Consider the following 18053-nt stretch of genomic DNA (forward strand, 5'->3'; position numbering starts at 1 on the left):
TCTTAACAACCATAATAAGTATTTTTAAAGTGTCTTTTATGATTAAAAGTTATTTCTACAGAAATAATGAATTTGTGTAACACTGAAGTTATGTAACAGCAGTGGCAGCAAAACCAATATGAAGAAACATTAAAAGGTTTAAAAACATACTTAATATAAGCAACTCTTTTTGTATCTAGATGCCTGTGATAGCATGTGGAAGGGAAGAATGTGTCAAAGAAGTTTGGGATCTAAAATATATGCAAATGAGAAAAGCAGCAGAGCTGGTGATTTGTCTGCAGTGGAAGATAAGACAGCTACCTGTCATAAGGACTCCTCTGTAGTTACTATGGTGACTGGCAGAGAAAGTGGTTTAAAGGAAATGAAAATTGATTTGGATAGTGAGAAAACTCAACATTCTCAACTTGCAACTCAAGCTACAAAGTGCAAAGAAGACGACAAATGCGCAGTCACTACTGACAGTTTTGCTAGTGTTGCTTTGGATATAAGATCATGTGGGTTTGACCTGGAGAGAGATGGCATTTTTAGGAAAGGTTCTTTGAGAAAAATTAAAACCTTTCCAAAGCTACCACTTGAACCTGCAGATACAAATAACTTTTTTACCTCTGTAACCAACAGTGGACCACTAGCTAGGAAAAATCACTTGCTGACACAAGATTCAGTACCTCTAGACAATAATAATGAGGTTGCTTTTTCAAAGGGAAATCTTAATACATTTGCTATTCATAGTTCACCAAAAATAGAACCAAAGACTCACCAGGTTAATGATCTTCATTTAGAAGCTCCGTGTGTATGCACACAGGTGTCTTGCTTGAATCTAGAAGAGGATATGTCACTTATTAATGGTAAAAAGATAGGTTTTTCTTCATCTGGTTACAAAGAAGACTGTTCTGATGCTACCTCTGAAATGCCAAATACACCTAGTATGTTAAAAGGCCCAAATCAATCTATTGCTGGAGCAAAACTACTAGACAACTACATGGCACTGGAGGACTCTTCTGAAACTTTTCAAGGGTCAAATGAAAATTCTGTACCACATTTTAACAAGATGGCTTCAGTGTTAACATCAACACCCAGTGGGAACAGATACGGATCAAACCTGATTAGGTCTCCAGAATTAAGCAGCGATGTGATGAGTGCAAACAATAATGAAGATAATCTTTGTGGAGGCAGAGGGTCAGAAATCAAAAGTAATGAGCAGGTAGTAAAAATAAAGTCTTCATTATATAGTTGTTGTAGTCACTTATGTGGAGATGAAATGACTTAAGTACCTTATGATTACTTCCCCCGTTGCTCCCTCTAGCATTCTGAAAATCAGATTTTGCTAGGCTTCACACTGCAAGAGCTAATATTGGGAACATGGTGATGCCCCTTTTTCCTCTTCAAAAGTAAAGTGCTACAGTGAAGTTTATGCTATTTCAAAATCAACTTTAGTTTTAATTTTTTTTTAAAATACACTGAGTATTCTTGCTAGTGTGTTAGAGCAGCATACTTAAAAGTTTATTGTATTTGTAAGAGAACTTTACCAAAGCATATGTAGATTTTTGACTCTTTACATTACTGTCAATGCATAAAATTCACTGCCTTTCAGTGGGCCTCCTGTGTGATTATGAAAATTACAGAAAATTTCCTGACTGTAAACCTGACCTCATTGAAATCAATGGCAATTACCCATGTGCTTTGGGAGGTGAAGACCCCACTTTCTTTTTTTTATCTATGTGTACATTTAAGGTTTTGAAAGTTGTACATATGTTTTATCTGTTCTGTGTTCTGAAATTACCACTCCTGTGTTTGTTATGTATATTTCATGAGAGATTTCAAAAATGTGCACAATATGATTGAATGATTAATATGTTTTCTCAAACATTTTGTCTTTATAAATAGCTAAATAAGAAGAGGGAGAGTGGATAGTGGTAGTGCATATGTAGTATGTTATGTCCTCAAATTACAGATTTTCAGGGTGGACAAGTTTGGTCTCTGACTAGATGGTTTTCTCTTGTGCCACACTCAAAGAGATGCAAACAATTCATGGGATAGGAGAGCTGCTGACTAAAAATGCAGGATGGCTGATGCTTCTTCAACTTTGCTGTGACTTGATAAAAACAAGCGGCACAAACTGCACACATTTCATTTCCAGAAATTATGCTTAGGTGAAGATGCTGATTTTTTCCTTAGCTGTTTATGGACAGCTCAGCCTTGCTCTTCTTTGTCTGTCTTTGTCAGTCTTCTGGCTATCCAGTGCAGTGGCATCTGGAGTTATTTTCAGTCTTTTCAATCCCTCTTTTCACCTTGCCCAAGCACCTCCACTGGAGTAGTAATCTAGGACTGTCAGATGTGGAAAGCTCCTTTCATAATTCATCAAGTTAAAAAATGAATGCAGCATTGAAGATTTTGTTCTAACTTTTTTTTTCCCTTCCCTATCTCTTCTCCCCTCAATAACATGCCCTGCAGGAGGATAGGAGGGTAGTAAATATTAATAAATACTACATGGCATTTCAGTTTCAGTCACTGACTTCTTAGTTGTTACTATACATCACTTGTCAGGCTTGTTAGTATACAGAAACCTAGATATGTCTTAGGATTCAAGCAACTCTTTCAGCTTATGTGCAGATTTCTTTTCTGAATGGAGATTTTATATTCTTTTCATGCTAAACTCTATAAACCCAGGGATTACTTTGCATGTTATTCATCATGGAGAGGATGGTTAAAATAAGTCCATCAGATCCCTATAGGACCACTTGGGCTTTTTGTTTTGGTTTGGTTTGGTTTTGTTTTTTCATTCCAAGAAATGAAGTTACCACACTTAATCACTTGCCTTCAGGTGGAAGTGGGATTACTTAACCCTCAGTGTTAACTAGAGGTGTGGTGAATAAACTGTCAACACTTAAAAACATAAACTGAGTAAAAAATCTGTTGAAATAAGACCTATATTTTGTCCTCTCTGAATTACAGGGCAACTGTCTAGGTACATGAAAATACTTTCAATAGCACTTGTGTTTGGCACACAGAAAATATACCAAAATATGTTATCATGTTTATTCTGTCATTCTTCTGATATCCGCTTCTTCAAATGTTTCATCATCAACTTAAATAGTGTTCTTTCAGCCTGAACAGAATTTCATTCTTCCAACTAAGTAAGCTCTTAGAAGAAGTGTAAGGTTATCCTGCTCCCACTGAATTCAGAGAACAATCACAGTGAATTAGAAAAAGCAACTATCATTCCAGCTACCTTAAGAAGCTGTATTGTAATAAGTATGACCTGAAATGAAGACAGCAGAGCGGTTGTTCCCCATGAAACCAGAGTTTTATGGCTGTGTTTTCAGGAGAAGAAAGCTTTTATAGGCTCATGCTCTATATTATTTTTTAATAATTGATGGTAGCAAATGTTCAGGTTCTGCCACATAAAATTACTCTCTCTAGAGCTTGTTAAAATCCTAAGTAGATCTTTAAAAACAAAAACTTCGATTATTTAACTGCTGTATGGAGAAAAAGGAAAAGCCATTTAAGTATTATCAACATCAGTGAGCAACAACTTGGTTTCTGAAGCGGATGTTTCCTTAAATGCTGAGCCTAGCCTGATAATCTTTGTTTTCTGAAAGATGGTCACTCATTTTCTGTAGTTATTGAACTTTATGGCAGATACTATTTTAAGTCTTCTTATCTAACGAGTTTTGTTGGTTGTGTTTTTTGAGTTTTGTTTTGTTTTTTAATATTTTCAGCTTCTTTTTCTTCTCCTGGAAAACAGATTGTGTTTCTCAGGCTTATGAAACATACTTTCTGTCTTACCTCCTGGTAATTGCAAAAGTGAAGTCATACTGTGCTGTATTGTACGTGAAGAAGTCACAATTGATGTCTCAGTATATTTTCAAATTCCCCTTCATTTCTCTATGCCAGAATTTTACCAAATACCTAAAAATGTTTTGTTTTTTCTTAGAAGCTAAAACTTGAGTCTGAGATTTTGTTTACTTACTGCAAAGGTACAAAAAGTGTGAAGCCCCAGCTAATGTGATTTCTATCATGTGGGCTAAATAGAAAACATCTCAGTTTTACAGCACTGCTCCTTCATTAGTTTTCTGTAACAGGTAAATATGTTTGCAGCAAGTAGAGCTTTTGGAATAGTATCTCTATCATCTCTTTAAGTGCTTCTTTTTCTTTAGAGAAAGTGCAATACCAATCCCATCAGGTTGAAGATCAACCTTGTCTACTCTAGTGAACAGACAGGTTTTCTTGCCTGTCAGTACTTCTCCAGTGGATGATATTTTTCTAATACCCCAGCACTGCTTCTTAATGTTATGTGCTTTACTGCTAGTAAGCATTACTAAAATCACTTGCTTGCTTTTGTCTGGCTACTGCAATGTATCTTGTGAGAATTTTCCTAGTATTTTTTATATTTTTGCATGCCATAAATAAATATTTTTCACTTCAAGTTTGAGTGGGGACCTTTTATTTCTCTAACCAATTTAATTCCAATCAGGTGTGTCTCATCTCTAATGTTTTTAAATGTTGCTCTGTAATTGAAATGCTATGGCTTTTACATGGGAAGGGTTAACAGTAACCTAGCATGTATGAATTATTTTTCTGTTGATCATTCGTACCCAGTCAAGCATGAGAGAAGTGAAAAGCCATGTAGCTAGAAAAAGACACTTGAACACTGGGGAAATAACAAGTGAAGGGAAGAAAACTTGTCTATTCACAGAGTGATACTTAGTAAGAAGACAGTAATGAAAATCTTGTTGGCTTAGGCTCCTTAAGATATGCCAGTATTACTTTCATAAAATATAGTATATTGGCATAGTCACAATGGTTTGAGAAGTATGGGTTTACAATTCTGGTACCAACAATAGTATAAAAGATCTGTTATATGATGTTTCCAGCACTGGTGAAAAAGCACCACTTTTTCAACAAGTGAGGTTTAAAATGCAGTCTTTTTGGCACAAAACAAAATGTCACCAGTATGTAGCTATAGGCAATAAACAATCATGTGGCTTTTTCATGTTTTCTCTCAAAACTACTATGCTGTGAAAAACATTTTATTTTAAAAACTGAGTTATATAATTTATTTTATGAAAAGGTCTGGTTTAAAACAAGAGAAAATTTCAGGAAGCGGCATTGGTTTATAATTTTGTTTGCTCTGCAATTTTGCTGGTGATATTAATAAAATTTTTATATCATTATTTAAATGTTAATGCTTAATTTAAGTGGACTTAAGGCCTAATGGATGCTGAACAGTTGTCTTGAACTTGCTTTGCTAAAATGTCTAAAACAATACATGCTACAGTTTGGCTCAAAATGTCAGTGTTTTGTAGCACTTGTTTTGCTTTCCTAATGGCTGAGTGGGTTTTTTTTGAAGTTGCAGTAGATAGCAATAGCCATGAAACAGAGACTTGCATGTTAAAAAACAAAACAGCCAAACCTAAGACAGGTACCTAAATGAGGTATTTTTACACTTCAATATTTGCCAAAACATAAACAGGTTTGGAGGAATTCAGATGTGCGTTGTGTTCAATACCTGCTTTGAGGCTTTAATAAAAACTGCCTTATAATGTTAGGTGGAGAAGTGTACTGGTTTTCCTTTGGAAACTATTTTAACCAGATTGCATGGTTTTCATCACAGATACAAATGTGTGATGGAACATGTCTTATGTACTTTGACCATATCAGATATCTTTTACATGATGTTAGATTGACAAGACCTCAGCAGATTTGAACCCTTAGGCTTCAGATTAAATCTTCCAGAATTTTTGCTTTCTGGTATCTGAAGGTGAGCATTTGGAATAATTAGGATGCTAGAATGACCTTCTCAAATAATTTTTCAGGATTAAAAGTAATCTTTTGACATGATCAGGGTGGGGAGATTCTTGAAATATAGTGAGAGACGATCAATGGAGTCAGTTATTATCATAACAGGAGAACAACTAGCATATGACTGCTAGTTAACAATATTAGTATTTGAAGTTTAAAATTTCTTTAGAATGTTTGTCAGAGAGTGTTCACCAAGCTGTAACCAGTCTTCATTCTTTGTTTTTTCCTGATGTGGGTTAATTTGGCAATCATGTTGGTGGCAGTAATCCTTACTTCTGCTAAGATTTTCTTTTCTCAAATCCTTTTTACTTCTGAAACAGAATGTCAGTTTCTGGTATCTTTTCATCCTCTATTTTGATATCCATCACTTACACTGTCTTCTTTATTACCATAAACTTTTGTTGCTGCTTTTAGGGTTTATTCCAATTTTCCTGCTGTGCTTAAATCTCTGTCATTTCTTTCTTCTTCTAGAGAGCTTTGGATATCCTAAAAGTGATGAGCACTACCTTTCAGCTTTCTGCTATACAATTAACTTCAGCCTCCAGTTTAGAGATTCTTCTTGCCCTTGCTAGCCATTCATCACCTTCTCCTGAAGTGAGAAGTGACTTGTATATGCAATAGAGGAAGTCCATCTTTCTCCCCTGCAGCTGTTAGAGCCTCTAGGGACATAAACTTCAATAGGAGGGATTTTCTTACAGAGAAACATGGGTCAGTGGTTTGTACTTACAAGAAAAATATTCCCAAATCCCCAAACCTTCTTAATGTACTGTGGAATTCCTTTTTCAATTTTTCTCTCCGTTCATGTCAGCTGCACAAGGTGAATTTGAAGACTTGCTGCTGCATTCATTGTAAAGTTTCTGAGAGCAAAGACATTTGAGGCATGTGAGAACCAGGGGGGAACGCAATGTTGATAGTAGTCAATCACCAGTATGAAGCTCTGTTTTGAATGTTCTCTAGTCTAATTCCTTCTTGTGAATATCTGATCTCTTCCTTCCTGCTGTGCAATCGATGGCGTTTTAAAATCAGACAGTTCAAGAGCTTACTTTTCTAACATGCAGGAACACACTGGTGTGACAATTTTTCACTCCAGGATGCTGATAGCAAAATTTGAGAGAGAAGCTTGACATTATTACCTGGCTTCAAATCTGTCTATGCTGAAGTTAATTTTTGTGATATGCAATAATGGAGTGTAGAAGAATAAAAACACCAAATTAATTTTATATATATTGAAGGTAGGCAGAATATAAAGCAATTTAAGTAAATCAAAAGGTGTGTCTGCTGGCATATCTTGTTAAAAATTTATGGTTTCTCTGGTTCACCTTCAAGGAACATTTAAACAGTTTAAATGCAAAATATTATGTTCCTTGGGAAGATCTTCTGGTAAAAAAATGTTATAAACCAAGTTTCAGCTACAGAATTCAGTGTGCATATATAGCAGGGAAGCTATTTCTGTTTGCTGATCTTAATGAAAGCTAGTGCAGTAGTCTGTTCATTATGTGTTTTGTTATAAAACCCAAATAGTGCTTCACTGGTGGGCGTTTCATAGCCAAGATCATAAAAAATGATAGTGCAGAGACTCCTTAAATGTAATGATGTACGGCTATCCTGTATTAGAGAGGCTCTTAATCTATTTAGATTTTTACAAACATTGATTGGGTTATAAGTGTGTCTGAAGACAACAGTTCAGAAGCTTCAATTTTTGTTTCTGTCTCCTGAATTAATCCTGAGTTGCTTCTGGTAGTTCTTTTCCCCAACATGGCCTGAATTTGACATTTAGAGATAGCTTACTGTCTTAGGGCTGCATATGCAACAGAAAATGTGCTGTGCTGTTTTTTTAAAATAGTTGGATGGGTTTGCTCTAGCCTAGAGGTTTCTGCCTACAGTGAATTTTTACCATTCTTTTATTAGTTGAATGGAGATCGTAAAGTGCAGATGAGGCAAGATCCAGTAGTAGTGATAAGCTCTTCTCAGCTTGATTGGGAAGAGCTGTGCAGTATTGTCAATGTCAAGTTCCACTATTCACCCCCCCAGAAAAACTGCAAAATGTAAAACTTAGTTTTTTTGAAGTACAGTCAGTTTACATGGAGCAGTATCTTTGTCACAGTAAGGTGTTATTCCAAATCTCAAAAGCTAAATTGTTAGCCAGAAAAACAAATTCTGTTACCACAGATTGAACAGTCAGAGATTCAAACCAGCATATGCTTGGACTTAAAATAAACCCATCATTAATTCTGTCAATATTGTTAATGTCTTTCACAGAAGAATAAGAAATGATGAAATCTTTAAGGTAAGACTTGTAATGCAACTGTCAGGGTAAATCAGGATTTGAGTGTGGGGGTGGGTTTTTTTTTTTTTAGTGATCATTTGTGTTTTTGTTTTTAAGTCTAGGGGATGTCCCTATAAATGTCCCTATAAATAAGTGCTATCTTTGACATTCTGAAAGAATCCCTAGCATGATAAAAAAGAGCTTCCAAACAGCTCACTTTTCCTGAAGCAGTTCTATTCTTGAAATCTCACTTGAATTACACTTTTGTTGTGCAGTTAAGTAACTCCTGGTGTGATGCTTTTTCAGTAAAAATTATTACTAGTTCACTACTAGCAAGTGCAATAAGTACCTTTTTTAAATTATTTTAGGTGCATTTGTTGTATACTAGGATTTACTTTTTCATTGCATTGGTAAACATTTTGGGTTTGACTTAATTTTGAAGAACTTTCTTCATCTTCACTCTTTTTCAGCGGATCTCTCTAAAACTTCTGTTGTCCTGGTATGGTAAACCTCTGAAAGACTATGAACTCTGGGCATTATGTCATGAGTGCTTATGTACTCTGCTGACTTGTATAGATTATCCAGGTATGATCTTAATTGTCTTTAAATGTCTGCTTATTTCTCTTCATTGTATTAATGTCATCTTTGTTCTGTTTATGCAAAATATCTCAACTTTAATTTTGAATAAAGAAAAAATAATAGGCTGTATTTGTAATTTCACTCTCCTACATTGCCACTTAGAATTTTTACTCAATTTGGAGTTTTCTTCCATTTAAGAATATCTTCTTTTCTACACATTCTGAGTTCTGATAGCTTTTGGGGGGAAAATAAATCTTTGTTACTTCAAGCAGTGAAGCTAAATTTGTCTTTATACACTTTGGGGATGAAAAAACTGTACTGTAACTCTTACGAGAAGAGCTAGGGACTTAAATCTTGAGAGCAGGAGGATATAAGTTTTTATATATGTTAAGATAACATTTCCTCTCTTGTCTGAATTCACTTGTGACAAATTATTCCTGATGTATTTTTGACAGTGCAAGACTGTCATTATAAAGCACCCAGGGTCTGGTCATTACATTACACCTTCCACATTCCCCTTGCTTCAGTTTATAGAAAAATTATCAGAAATCAACTTCTGCAAGAGAAATGGGGAAGTGTTTTTTGGCAGAGTTGGACTATGTTGTATGTGACTGGGGAGAAGACCATCCTAAAACTCTAGGCATTCTGAACATTGCCTTAGCTTATACTTATAATAAATCTGTAGCAGTTCTGATAAACACAGCAGAGGTTTCCACCACAACCACCAAGCCTTTCTTTTTTCTTGATTTAAAAAAGTCTGGTTTTGAGAGTTTGGGCAAGGATGAGTTTGAAGTCTGTAACTAAATACAAACAATTGGATAGTAAGGTACAGGAAACCTACTGCATCTTTCTGGTTTTCAGCTATTTTATCTTTTATGATATAAAACTGCTAAAAACAAAATTGGCAGTAAAGGGAGAATTCTGAATTCTTAAACCAATTTTACCGTTAAAGCTAAATATTTTAATCACCTTGCAAGAGAGAGGTTATTTCAGCCTCATGGTGTGTTCCTAACATATGTGAAGATCTGAGCACAGAGGGGCTGGGAGTTTAAGTTAATATGTCTAACAAGCCTCTGTTACTGTACTTTAAAACACCTAGAATGCTTCAAAATTTTAAAGACTGGGTTGTGATCTGAGCCTTATGTAGCCTGTAAAAGCAAACATAATGATACAAACCACTAAATGGGAGGCACCTTACTTAAATTTCCATATTTGACAAATAAAACTACCTTCAAGTTGAATATTGTTTTCAGATTTAGAATTTTTCTGCCAGAGGATTTTCTCCCTATTCTGAGAGTAACTGTGCATTGTGGAATGACTTAGATGGTGTGTAACTACTTCAGTGCTCACACACGTGTAATTTTCTCATCATTCTTTTTGTATAATACTAAGTTACTAAAGGTGAAGCTCATATTGTATAAAGTGTTTGTTAAAATATCCTCTGCCTTAACACTGGTAGAGTAAGATTGGTAGCTGATGAGTCATAGTTAAAAGATATGAAATGTGGAACAAGCTGGATTATTTTTTATTTATGCACTTAAACAGCCTTTCCTCCAAATCCTTCCTTGATTACACTTTTTTCATTATCCTAAACAGGAATTATCTGGTCAAGAAAACAGGCCCCAAAGCTATCTTCTTCCCAGTGTTTTTTAATTCAATCCTGCTGCAAAAGTTGTTTGTACCCTCTATTGATACTTCACTTATTTACTGTCCTCTTACCAGAGGATGCTGCTTACATGTTCATGAATGCTTTAGAGAACTCAGGTGAGAATTTTCATGTTGTAGTGTGCTGCAGGTTCAGGGCCAGAAGAAAAGATTTTGAGCTTGAGGAGTTCTCAGGGAAACTACCTCTGCCAAAATAACTAGTAAAGGTTCAGGAAAGCTTTGCTTTTCAAGACACATAGTTCTGGTCCATCTTAAATATTATTGAAGGTAGTAGGCAAAACTGTATTTACATGAAGCATAGTGAACAACCTAGTGGCTCTCAATGGGTTTTGTACAGGTAACTACAAAAGCAAAAGCACAATTTAATTTTTGTCTTTATTTTTTTCCCCTTACACCTCTTCAGTTTATTATTTAATAGCATTTTTACTCTTAGATCTCTAATATTTTGTGTAATTAATTATTTTAATGTTTTAACATTAACATTCATTTAAGAATGTTTTCTATATTGTTTTTAATAAGAAAACAGTGTATTTTATAGTAGTTTTTAAAGACAGGACTACATTGCTATTCAGTTCATTTATTATATGAAACATGTTAAACTACATGTGTGCTTTGAAGATATCAAGCAGATAGTCTTATCACAAGTCTTTCATCATTGCATTTATGAGACATGATCTCATTGCCTTGGTGTTAAGATCCCGAAGGACTCGGTTCATTTAAAATACTTTTAGAAGTCAAGTTATTTCTTTCCTAACTATGGAAAAATTTCAGAGACTTATCTTGTAAATACCAATCAACATAATACTTCTTCAGTGGGAGACTGTCTCTTGTAACTATTTGTGCAGAAGTGGACTCCTATCCTATCCTATACCACCTAAATGAGTTCTGGATCTGGCTACAAGTGTCTCAGCTGTCTCCACAGAATGAACCCTCTATTTTGGTGGAACTGGAGGAAGGAAGAGAAAAAAGAAGAAATGCTTAGGATGAATTTACTATCTATTTTTTGGTACCTTCTGAGAAAAGTACAGTACATCTGTGTGTCGTATTTATTTTGTTGCTTTGTTTCTTTCTTGGCCTTCCTTTTCAATGCTGAATATAAAGAGAAGAGACTTCCTGTATTCTAAGGCCTTTTATTTTTTGGGTTCCCGTTTTGTTTTAGTTTCTTGTATTTGTTTGGAAGGAGTTGCTTTGGGTGATAATGCATCTACTGTCTTGTTTCAGTAGACTTTTTTTTAGGTGTTTTCTGTCCTTGCTTAGTGTTAGTTAAAGCACCATTTATTGTAAGTTAGTTGCTGACATTGCGAATTCTGTTTAAAATTATTTTATGTCTTTTCATTAGTGTCAGATAGCTACAAAAACCAGATATTTACTGTACCTTGCCCTTTTCTGGATTGTTTTGCAGTCATCTTATGTTTGGACTCTGTGCTGATCGACAGTCATGGAAGTATCTACTTCGAAGTTCCAAAAGCTGAAGGTAAACTACTATGTTGTCTGCTCTGTTTTTGTGTTTCTTAGGAGGGAGTAGAGAAGAATCTAAATATCTTACCTTGTGCTTTTGTTTTCTTTTCTCATTTAGAATCTTGCGATATGTTTTATTTAGCTCCTGAAATTGAAGAAGAGGATGTAGATACTGAGAAGGTAATGTGGTAGATTTATGTAAGCTGACATACACTTTATCAGAAGACAGTTGTGTCCCTCTACTGCTTGAAGAAGAATGCTTCTAAGATTCTGATAATATTTCTCATTTCTCCTAATATTTACTGGTTATCTGTCATTTTTTATTTATTTTGATCTTATGTGAGATTAGTAGCTTCTAAAAAATTATATTTGCCTTCTAAAATTGTTGTAGTAACTACCAAAACTCTTATGAATTGGTTTTCCATAAAGCTTAATTTTTTTTTTCCATTTCTTAGCAGTAAGACAGACATTGAAGTCATGTTTTCCTGTTCTGGAGGTCATAGTAAGAATGGTATTTTAAACTGTCTAGGATAAAGCCCAAATATTAATCTTATTTGGCAGATTGGGTAAAGATAATATTATCAGCAAATTTTTACTATGGAAATGCTCTGAATTATGTCTCTTACCAATTCAGTTTTCCTAGAGCTTATTGGTATATATATATATATATATAAGCCATTAGGAGCTCAGACAAAAGATGATAAAAATGTTAATAAATAGCATGTCTCCACTGCAACTGCATATGAAATGCTGACTGTACTTCAGTGATCTTAAGAGTTTAGAGAACAGAATTTACAGTACCTTCCTATTATATAACAAGAAATTAGGTAACAGCTGCCTTTTAGCCCATGAGTCCTATAAAATTTGATATAAGTGTCATGAATCAGGAAAAAAAGTCATTAAAAATCTACTAAAGACAGAGTTTGACTTTCTGTAAAGTCATTTGTAACTCAAAAGTGCTTATTTATCTTCTTTGAAGTTGGTCTTTCTTCTTAGACTGCTTTGATCCTGCATGCAAGTTTTTCAAAAGCTTCAGAAGCTTAAACTAACCCTGAATATAATACAGCAGTTTCATGATATAGTAGAAATTAATAATCCTGAAGTCTTTATGCTTTAAAATTTTTCTTCAGAAAATCTGAAGTAATCTTTCTTCCTTGTTTATCTACATTATAGAATGAGCTGACCTGGTTTTTGTTTCTGTATTTGTTTTGAGGACTTTTTTCTGGTATTTCTTGAATGTTTTGGTTGTTATAAGCATTATGGTATGGGAGTCAAGACGGTGTAGTGCAAGTCACAGTAACTGTATTGCTTCAGGAAAAGGAAATATTTTGTAGACTATTCTGGATTGGATTGCAGGTTTCTCCTAAACAAGTAAATTTAGATTAAAATTGTGAACCATTGACCTCTTGGAATTCTGAGCCTAGGGAGAAGAAATTTTTTGTTTTGGTGGGGCTACTTCTATTTCAAATATTTTTGTACCTGTTAGAATTCTTTGTTCAATAGTTCAAATGCTTCACAAGTTATTTTCTTTATAATGAACTTCCTTGTTACATTGTGTTCAACGCTGTTCACTTTTCTCAGTACTAAAAGACTTTGTTCAATAGGACCACATTATCTAATACTGTGCTTAGGTTTCTGTCCCTTAATCCTTTTGAATATCTTTCAGAGGCAATGTGAAGAAAAATAGTGTGTCAACTTTGTCAAAGCTTGTAGTTCAACACTTGTAGTACATGCTAACATATGGAAACTAAGCATTAAGTAGACTAAATCTGGCTCTATCTGAAAATTGTAATTCTTCACATGAAACAAGAAATCTTGTGAAGATCAAGTACTTTTCAAGGTCTATCATTATGGCAGCTTCAGTTGGTCTAGCACAATAATTGCTAGAATAAATACACAGTACTTTGTTCTTCTGATTGGTGTAATCTTCTCTCCAAAATACAACTCGTAGTGGCTAGCTTGTAATTACTGTGTGCCCTTTACTTGCTGAATTATCATGACCTGTTTTAAGTAAATTGTACATGGCCAGGTTTAATGGTAGGACTTCAAGGCTTGCAGCAATCTAAGTTTTTACATGAAAATGGAATTCTTCAAAGTTATTCTCAGAACACTTTTATCCTGATTAATTTTCCTACTCAAAGGATAAGACAAATTTATTCTGTTGCTCCAACAGTAGAAAATCAGCTACTGCTATTGGTCCTGCATGTATAACAGTGAGTTTTTTTTAATGAGCTGTGATTTTCATCAGCATCTTTAAAAGCTAAAAATGCGATTTGTTCTTTAGAAGCTCTTGTTGTTTTTTGTTTGCAGAGAATTAGGGGATTATTTGAATAATTTGCTTTGGTCTATTTACATCTTGCCTGTCTCTTACGTTATACCAATAGGTCTGCATCTATGGTGTTGCTGCAGTTCTGTGGATGGCTGCGAAATACAGTGTTCCACTGAGTCAGAAACTAGTATTGCCAAGGAAGTTTAAAAAGCTTCTTCTGGATATGACAAGAAAAAACCCTGAAGAAAGACCTTCTGTAGTTGATGCAATTAAGGTTACTAGATCTAAGCAATTTTATGTGAAATATAATTGTGTCTAAACTCGCATTTTAATGATATGAATATCAGAATATTACTTTATTCTTGTTAATAGACTGATATCTAGACTGATATCTAATTAGATGATAACAAGTCACTGTGAGGTTTGTTTTTAAAGTTTAATTCCCTAGGGGTACAGAGGGATGTGGTTTTAATTTACATTGAAATTGTCAATAGATACTTGGAACAAATTCATAAAACTTCCTAAACTTAGATTACTTCTAATTGACTATCTTGACTTTGTCCTTGTCCAAGAATACCTCACTTGACTGAAAACTTCTTTACTGACTGAAAACTGATTTTTTTTTTCTAGACATGCAATCATTATTTACTCGAACAAGGTATAAACAGCAAAAATACTTTGGCATTGTTGAACAAATCTGTCTTTAAGGTAAGAGTGCCATCTTTATCAATTCTCTACAGTTTTTCAACTAATTCTGTAAATTGTATTCCAATAAGATTTTTGGCCCCTGCAAGTACTGTCAAATTTGTTCTCCTACTGTTTTTCTACTGTTCATATTGTTTTTGTTGTGTTTTCTGTGTTTTGTTTTCATTTTAAAGTAGTGTTTAAGTATTGCTTTTTCTAGTTTTTGCTGTTGGAGTAGACACTCCCCAGGTTTTGGTGCCCTGACTTCACAAACTGCATGGGTGATAGCTCAGAAATAAGAACTAGTTACTTAATTTATAGTGTCTCTTTCATTTACCACCCCTTTTGTTAGAACAGAGGACATTAATATGGAATTGACAGAGTATTCAGTCAATCTGTGGAACTAACTTTGTTCAAAACTTCAATTATCTGGAAGTTCTGATTTCAAACAGAGGGTAATCAAGGTTTCCAGGACATTTTAGTACTCCTTAGAGTGGTGTGACTAGGTTGCTGCTTTGCAGATTACAGAATTTGAAAATCCTGAAACTCTAGGTTTATATGGGGTTAGTTTCTTGGGGGGTTAGCTTTTTGGGGTTTTTTTAATGGGTTTTTTATGCTTTGATTTCTTTTTTTCTTTTTGAAGTAATGCGTTGAGCAGAAGTTAAAAAAAGAAAACGCTAATCATTCCATTTAGACTTTATTTTTTGTTAGGCTGTTGAGGAAGAAGTAATCTCTCCCCAGGATCATGTTGCTTTTGAATTTAAAAATGAAAGCCATGAAAAGGACCCTTCAGAACCAAGTCTAGGTAAGTGGGCAGACTATGTATTTACTTTGGTTTAAGATTCTGTAGGTCAGTTCTCCATGTAAGGTTTTCTTGTCAGGTGTACACAATTATTTTTTCTATCTAAACTGATTAGTTATTAGTTATTTACTTTCCGCTTATATTTTACATTTGTTCATCTTTCTAACTGTGTGGTTTTGTTTTAAGGATTTGTGCCTCTTAACAGTGAAAGTAAACTTGTTGCAGTTAAAGGACCAGTACCATGTCAGATTTCTCTAAACTGTGAGGAAGCTACACTTCCTGTTGCATTCACTTCTCCTGCAACTCACTTCAAGCCTATTATTCTGCAACAAAATGCAAATACAACAAAGTTAGTATATCCTAAAGCAAAATAAATTAAACTTAATACTTCATTGTTAAATCTACTGGAATTGTCCTGAAAAAAAATTCTTTGTTCCTTTTTAGAGAGGTTCATACACCAGTTTCTGAGCAATTCAAGAAAGAAACAAGAGAAGAAAAACACGTTGACATCAATAAATCAAGATATATATTAGACTCTAAAAGCTATGATAGTGAGGACACAGATGTTGTTGAAACTACACCTGAAATACCTGAGTGTGATTTTGTCCTTCCAGGCCACACATCCCAGAAATCTTCAGAACAACAGAAGTCAGGCCATGCAGTTACTTCTAAAGTTACTTTACCATTACATTCTGACTCTTCACACGCTCTACACACAAAGAGCACTTTATCTGAAGTTCCTTCAAGCTCCTTAGCTTGCCCTGTGTCTCCTAATTTTCTTCACATCAATAACATCATTCTCAAACAGGACTCGGAGAAAAGAGTTTTGACGTTTGTGCCAATACATTTAGCTGTATCAGAGCAAATACCAAATAAACCTCTTCGTTCAACAGTTGCTTATGATTGCTATCATAGTTTGCCAGTGCTACTTTCAAATACTATTGCGAGTTATAAAATGAGCATGCAAACAGAAAATGATGTCTCCCTTTGCAAAGTGCAAAACTGTGAGACTGGTGCACAGAACAAGTTTGATAAAAGTAACCCAGTTATTCAGACCAGCTGCCAAGAAGTTGAGTGTGCTAGCACCGTAGACAGTGTTTTTACTGAACAAGAACACACACTGTGTACCTCAGGGAATCAAGACAATTTACATCTCTTTGATATTGAAGTCTTGGCCCAGCAGAGCAGCACAAGTGACACTTTACTGCAGAAAGTGGTACATCTTATACAAGAGGAGTTTGCATTTGATGGCTATCTAGAGAATGGAGTTGAAGTTTTTGATATGGGTATGTGCCTCTTCTTCTGTATATTATTTTCACTGATGTTTAATATATTATTAGTGATTTCTTTTTACTCTTTTTTGTTTCTTTCTTTTTCTTTTTTTAAACAAGGTAACTTCATTCTAAACTTAAAGGCAGTTAAGTTTGGTGTGTTCTCTGATACCATTTGTGAGAAATTTTGTGACCTCTACTGGGATGAAAAATTGCTGGAGGATCTCTATCAGGTAGTAAACGGAGAAAGACCCTCACGTCTAAGGTAGGTGTTTTTAGAATCATAGGCTTGGAAGGGACCTCTGTTTGATAGAGTCCAACCCCCTGCCAAATCAGGATAACCTGAGGCAGGTCACACATAAACACATCCGGACTGGTCTTGCAAGTCTCTGGAGAAGGAGACTTCACAGCCTCTCTGGGCAGCCTCTTCCAATACTCTGTCACCATTACAGTAGAAAAGTTTTTCCTCACATTGAGGTGGAACTTCTTGTCTTCCAGTTTATGTCAGGTAGTTAAAACATATCCAGGTAGTTAAAATCCCCACTGGGAACCTGTGCCTGCCATTGTGAGACTGCTTCCAGCTGCCTGGAGGAGGCCTCATCTACTTCCTTGTCCTGATCATGTGGCCTTCATAGCCTGTGCCATAGCAAACAGTGCTTAATGCCTTTGCAGAGAAGATAGTTTGTTAAGCTTCTCTGTAACTCCATTGTCAGGTAACTGAATGAGGAGACCTAATTCTGATCAATATTGTTTCCAACCATTGATGGAGAGCTTCATAGCCTCCTTAGAAAGAGACTGTTCAGTAAAAAATTAAATCTATTTTTACTAAAGTTGTGTTGGCTTCTTGTCTTTGAGTTTGGTGCTTGATATATCCTTTTTTACTATTAACCCCTGTGAACAAGGACATTAATTAAGCTTTTCTAGAAATGTTTTACTTGACTGGTTTAGTCTGACTCAATGTCCCTTCTGGCAGTCTTTTATAAGTAGCCTGTTAAGTGAGAAAATAGCAGCTTAATTCTTCATTTCTACTATTGCATCCTCAGTGACTTACCTACCTGAAAAATAATTAAAAGCATACTTGCTTTATTGCAGCCTCTAGTTGTAGCATATTCATAAAGGCCTCTTACCGAGGGCTATTGTAAACAGTAATGAATTTACATCTGGAAGTTACGTATGGCTTTTTTGAGTGTCATGGTCTGGAACTATAAATTGTAAATTTTAACAAAGAAGCTTGGTAGATTTGGTCTAGAAAAACTT

General features: G+C 34.9%; 1 protein-coding gene across 2 annotated transcripts in view; it reads left to right on the forward strand.

Moving 5' to 3' along the window:
- KNDC1 (kinase non-catalytic C-lobe domain containing 1) overlaps positions 1–18053 on the forward strand; it is a 62121-nt gene that overhangs the window by 23509 nt on the left and 20559 nt on the right. For both annotated transcript variants that reach the window (XM_071748611.1, XM_071748613.1), the window contains exons 6-15: positions 180–1201; positions 8539–8653; positions 11715–11786; positions 11889–11950; positions 14155–14313; positions 14670–14747; positions 15435–15528; positions 15712–15874; positions 15970–16811; positions 16917–17061. In XM_071748611.1, the coding sequence (XP_071604712.1) occupies positions 180–1201; positions 8539–8653; positions 11715–11786; positions 11889–11950; positions 14155–14313; positions 14670–14747; positions 15435–15528; positions 15712–15874; positions 15970–16811; positions 16917–17061 (2752 nt within the window). The remainder of the gene's footprint in view (positions 1–179; positions 1202–8538; positions 8654–11714; positions 11787–11888; positions 11951–14154; positions 14314–14669; positions 14748–15434; positions 15529–15711; positions 15875–15969; positions 16812–16916; positions 17062–18053) is intronic.

The sequence above is a fragment of the Heliangelus exortis genome, chromosome 7 (assembly GCF_036169615.1).
Source record: "Heliangelus exortis chromosome 7, bHelExo1.hap1, whole genome shotgun sequence".
NCBI lineage: Eukaryota > Metazoa > Chordata > Aves > Apodiformes > Trochilidae > Heliangelus > Heliangelus exortis.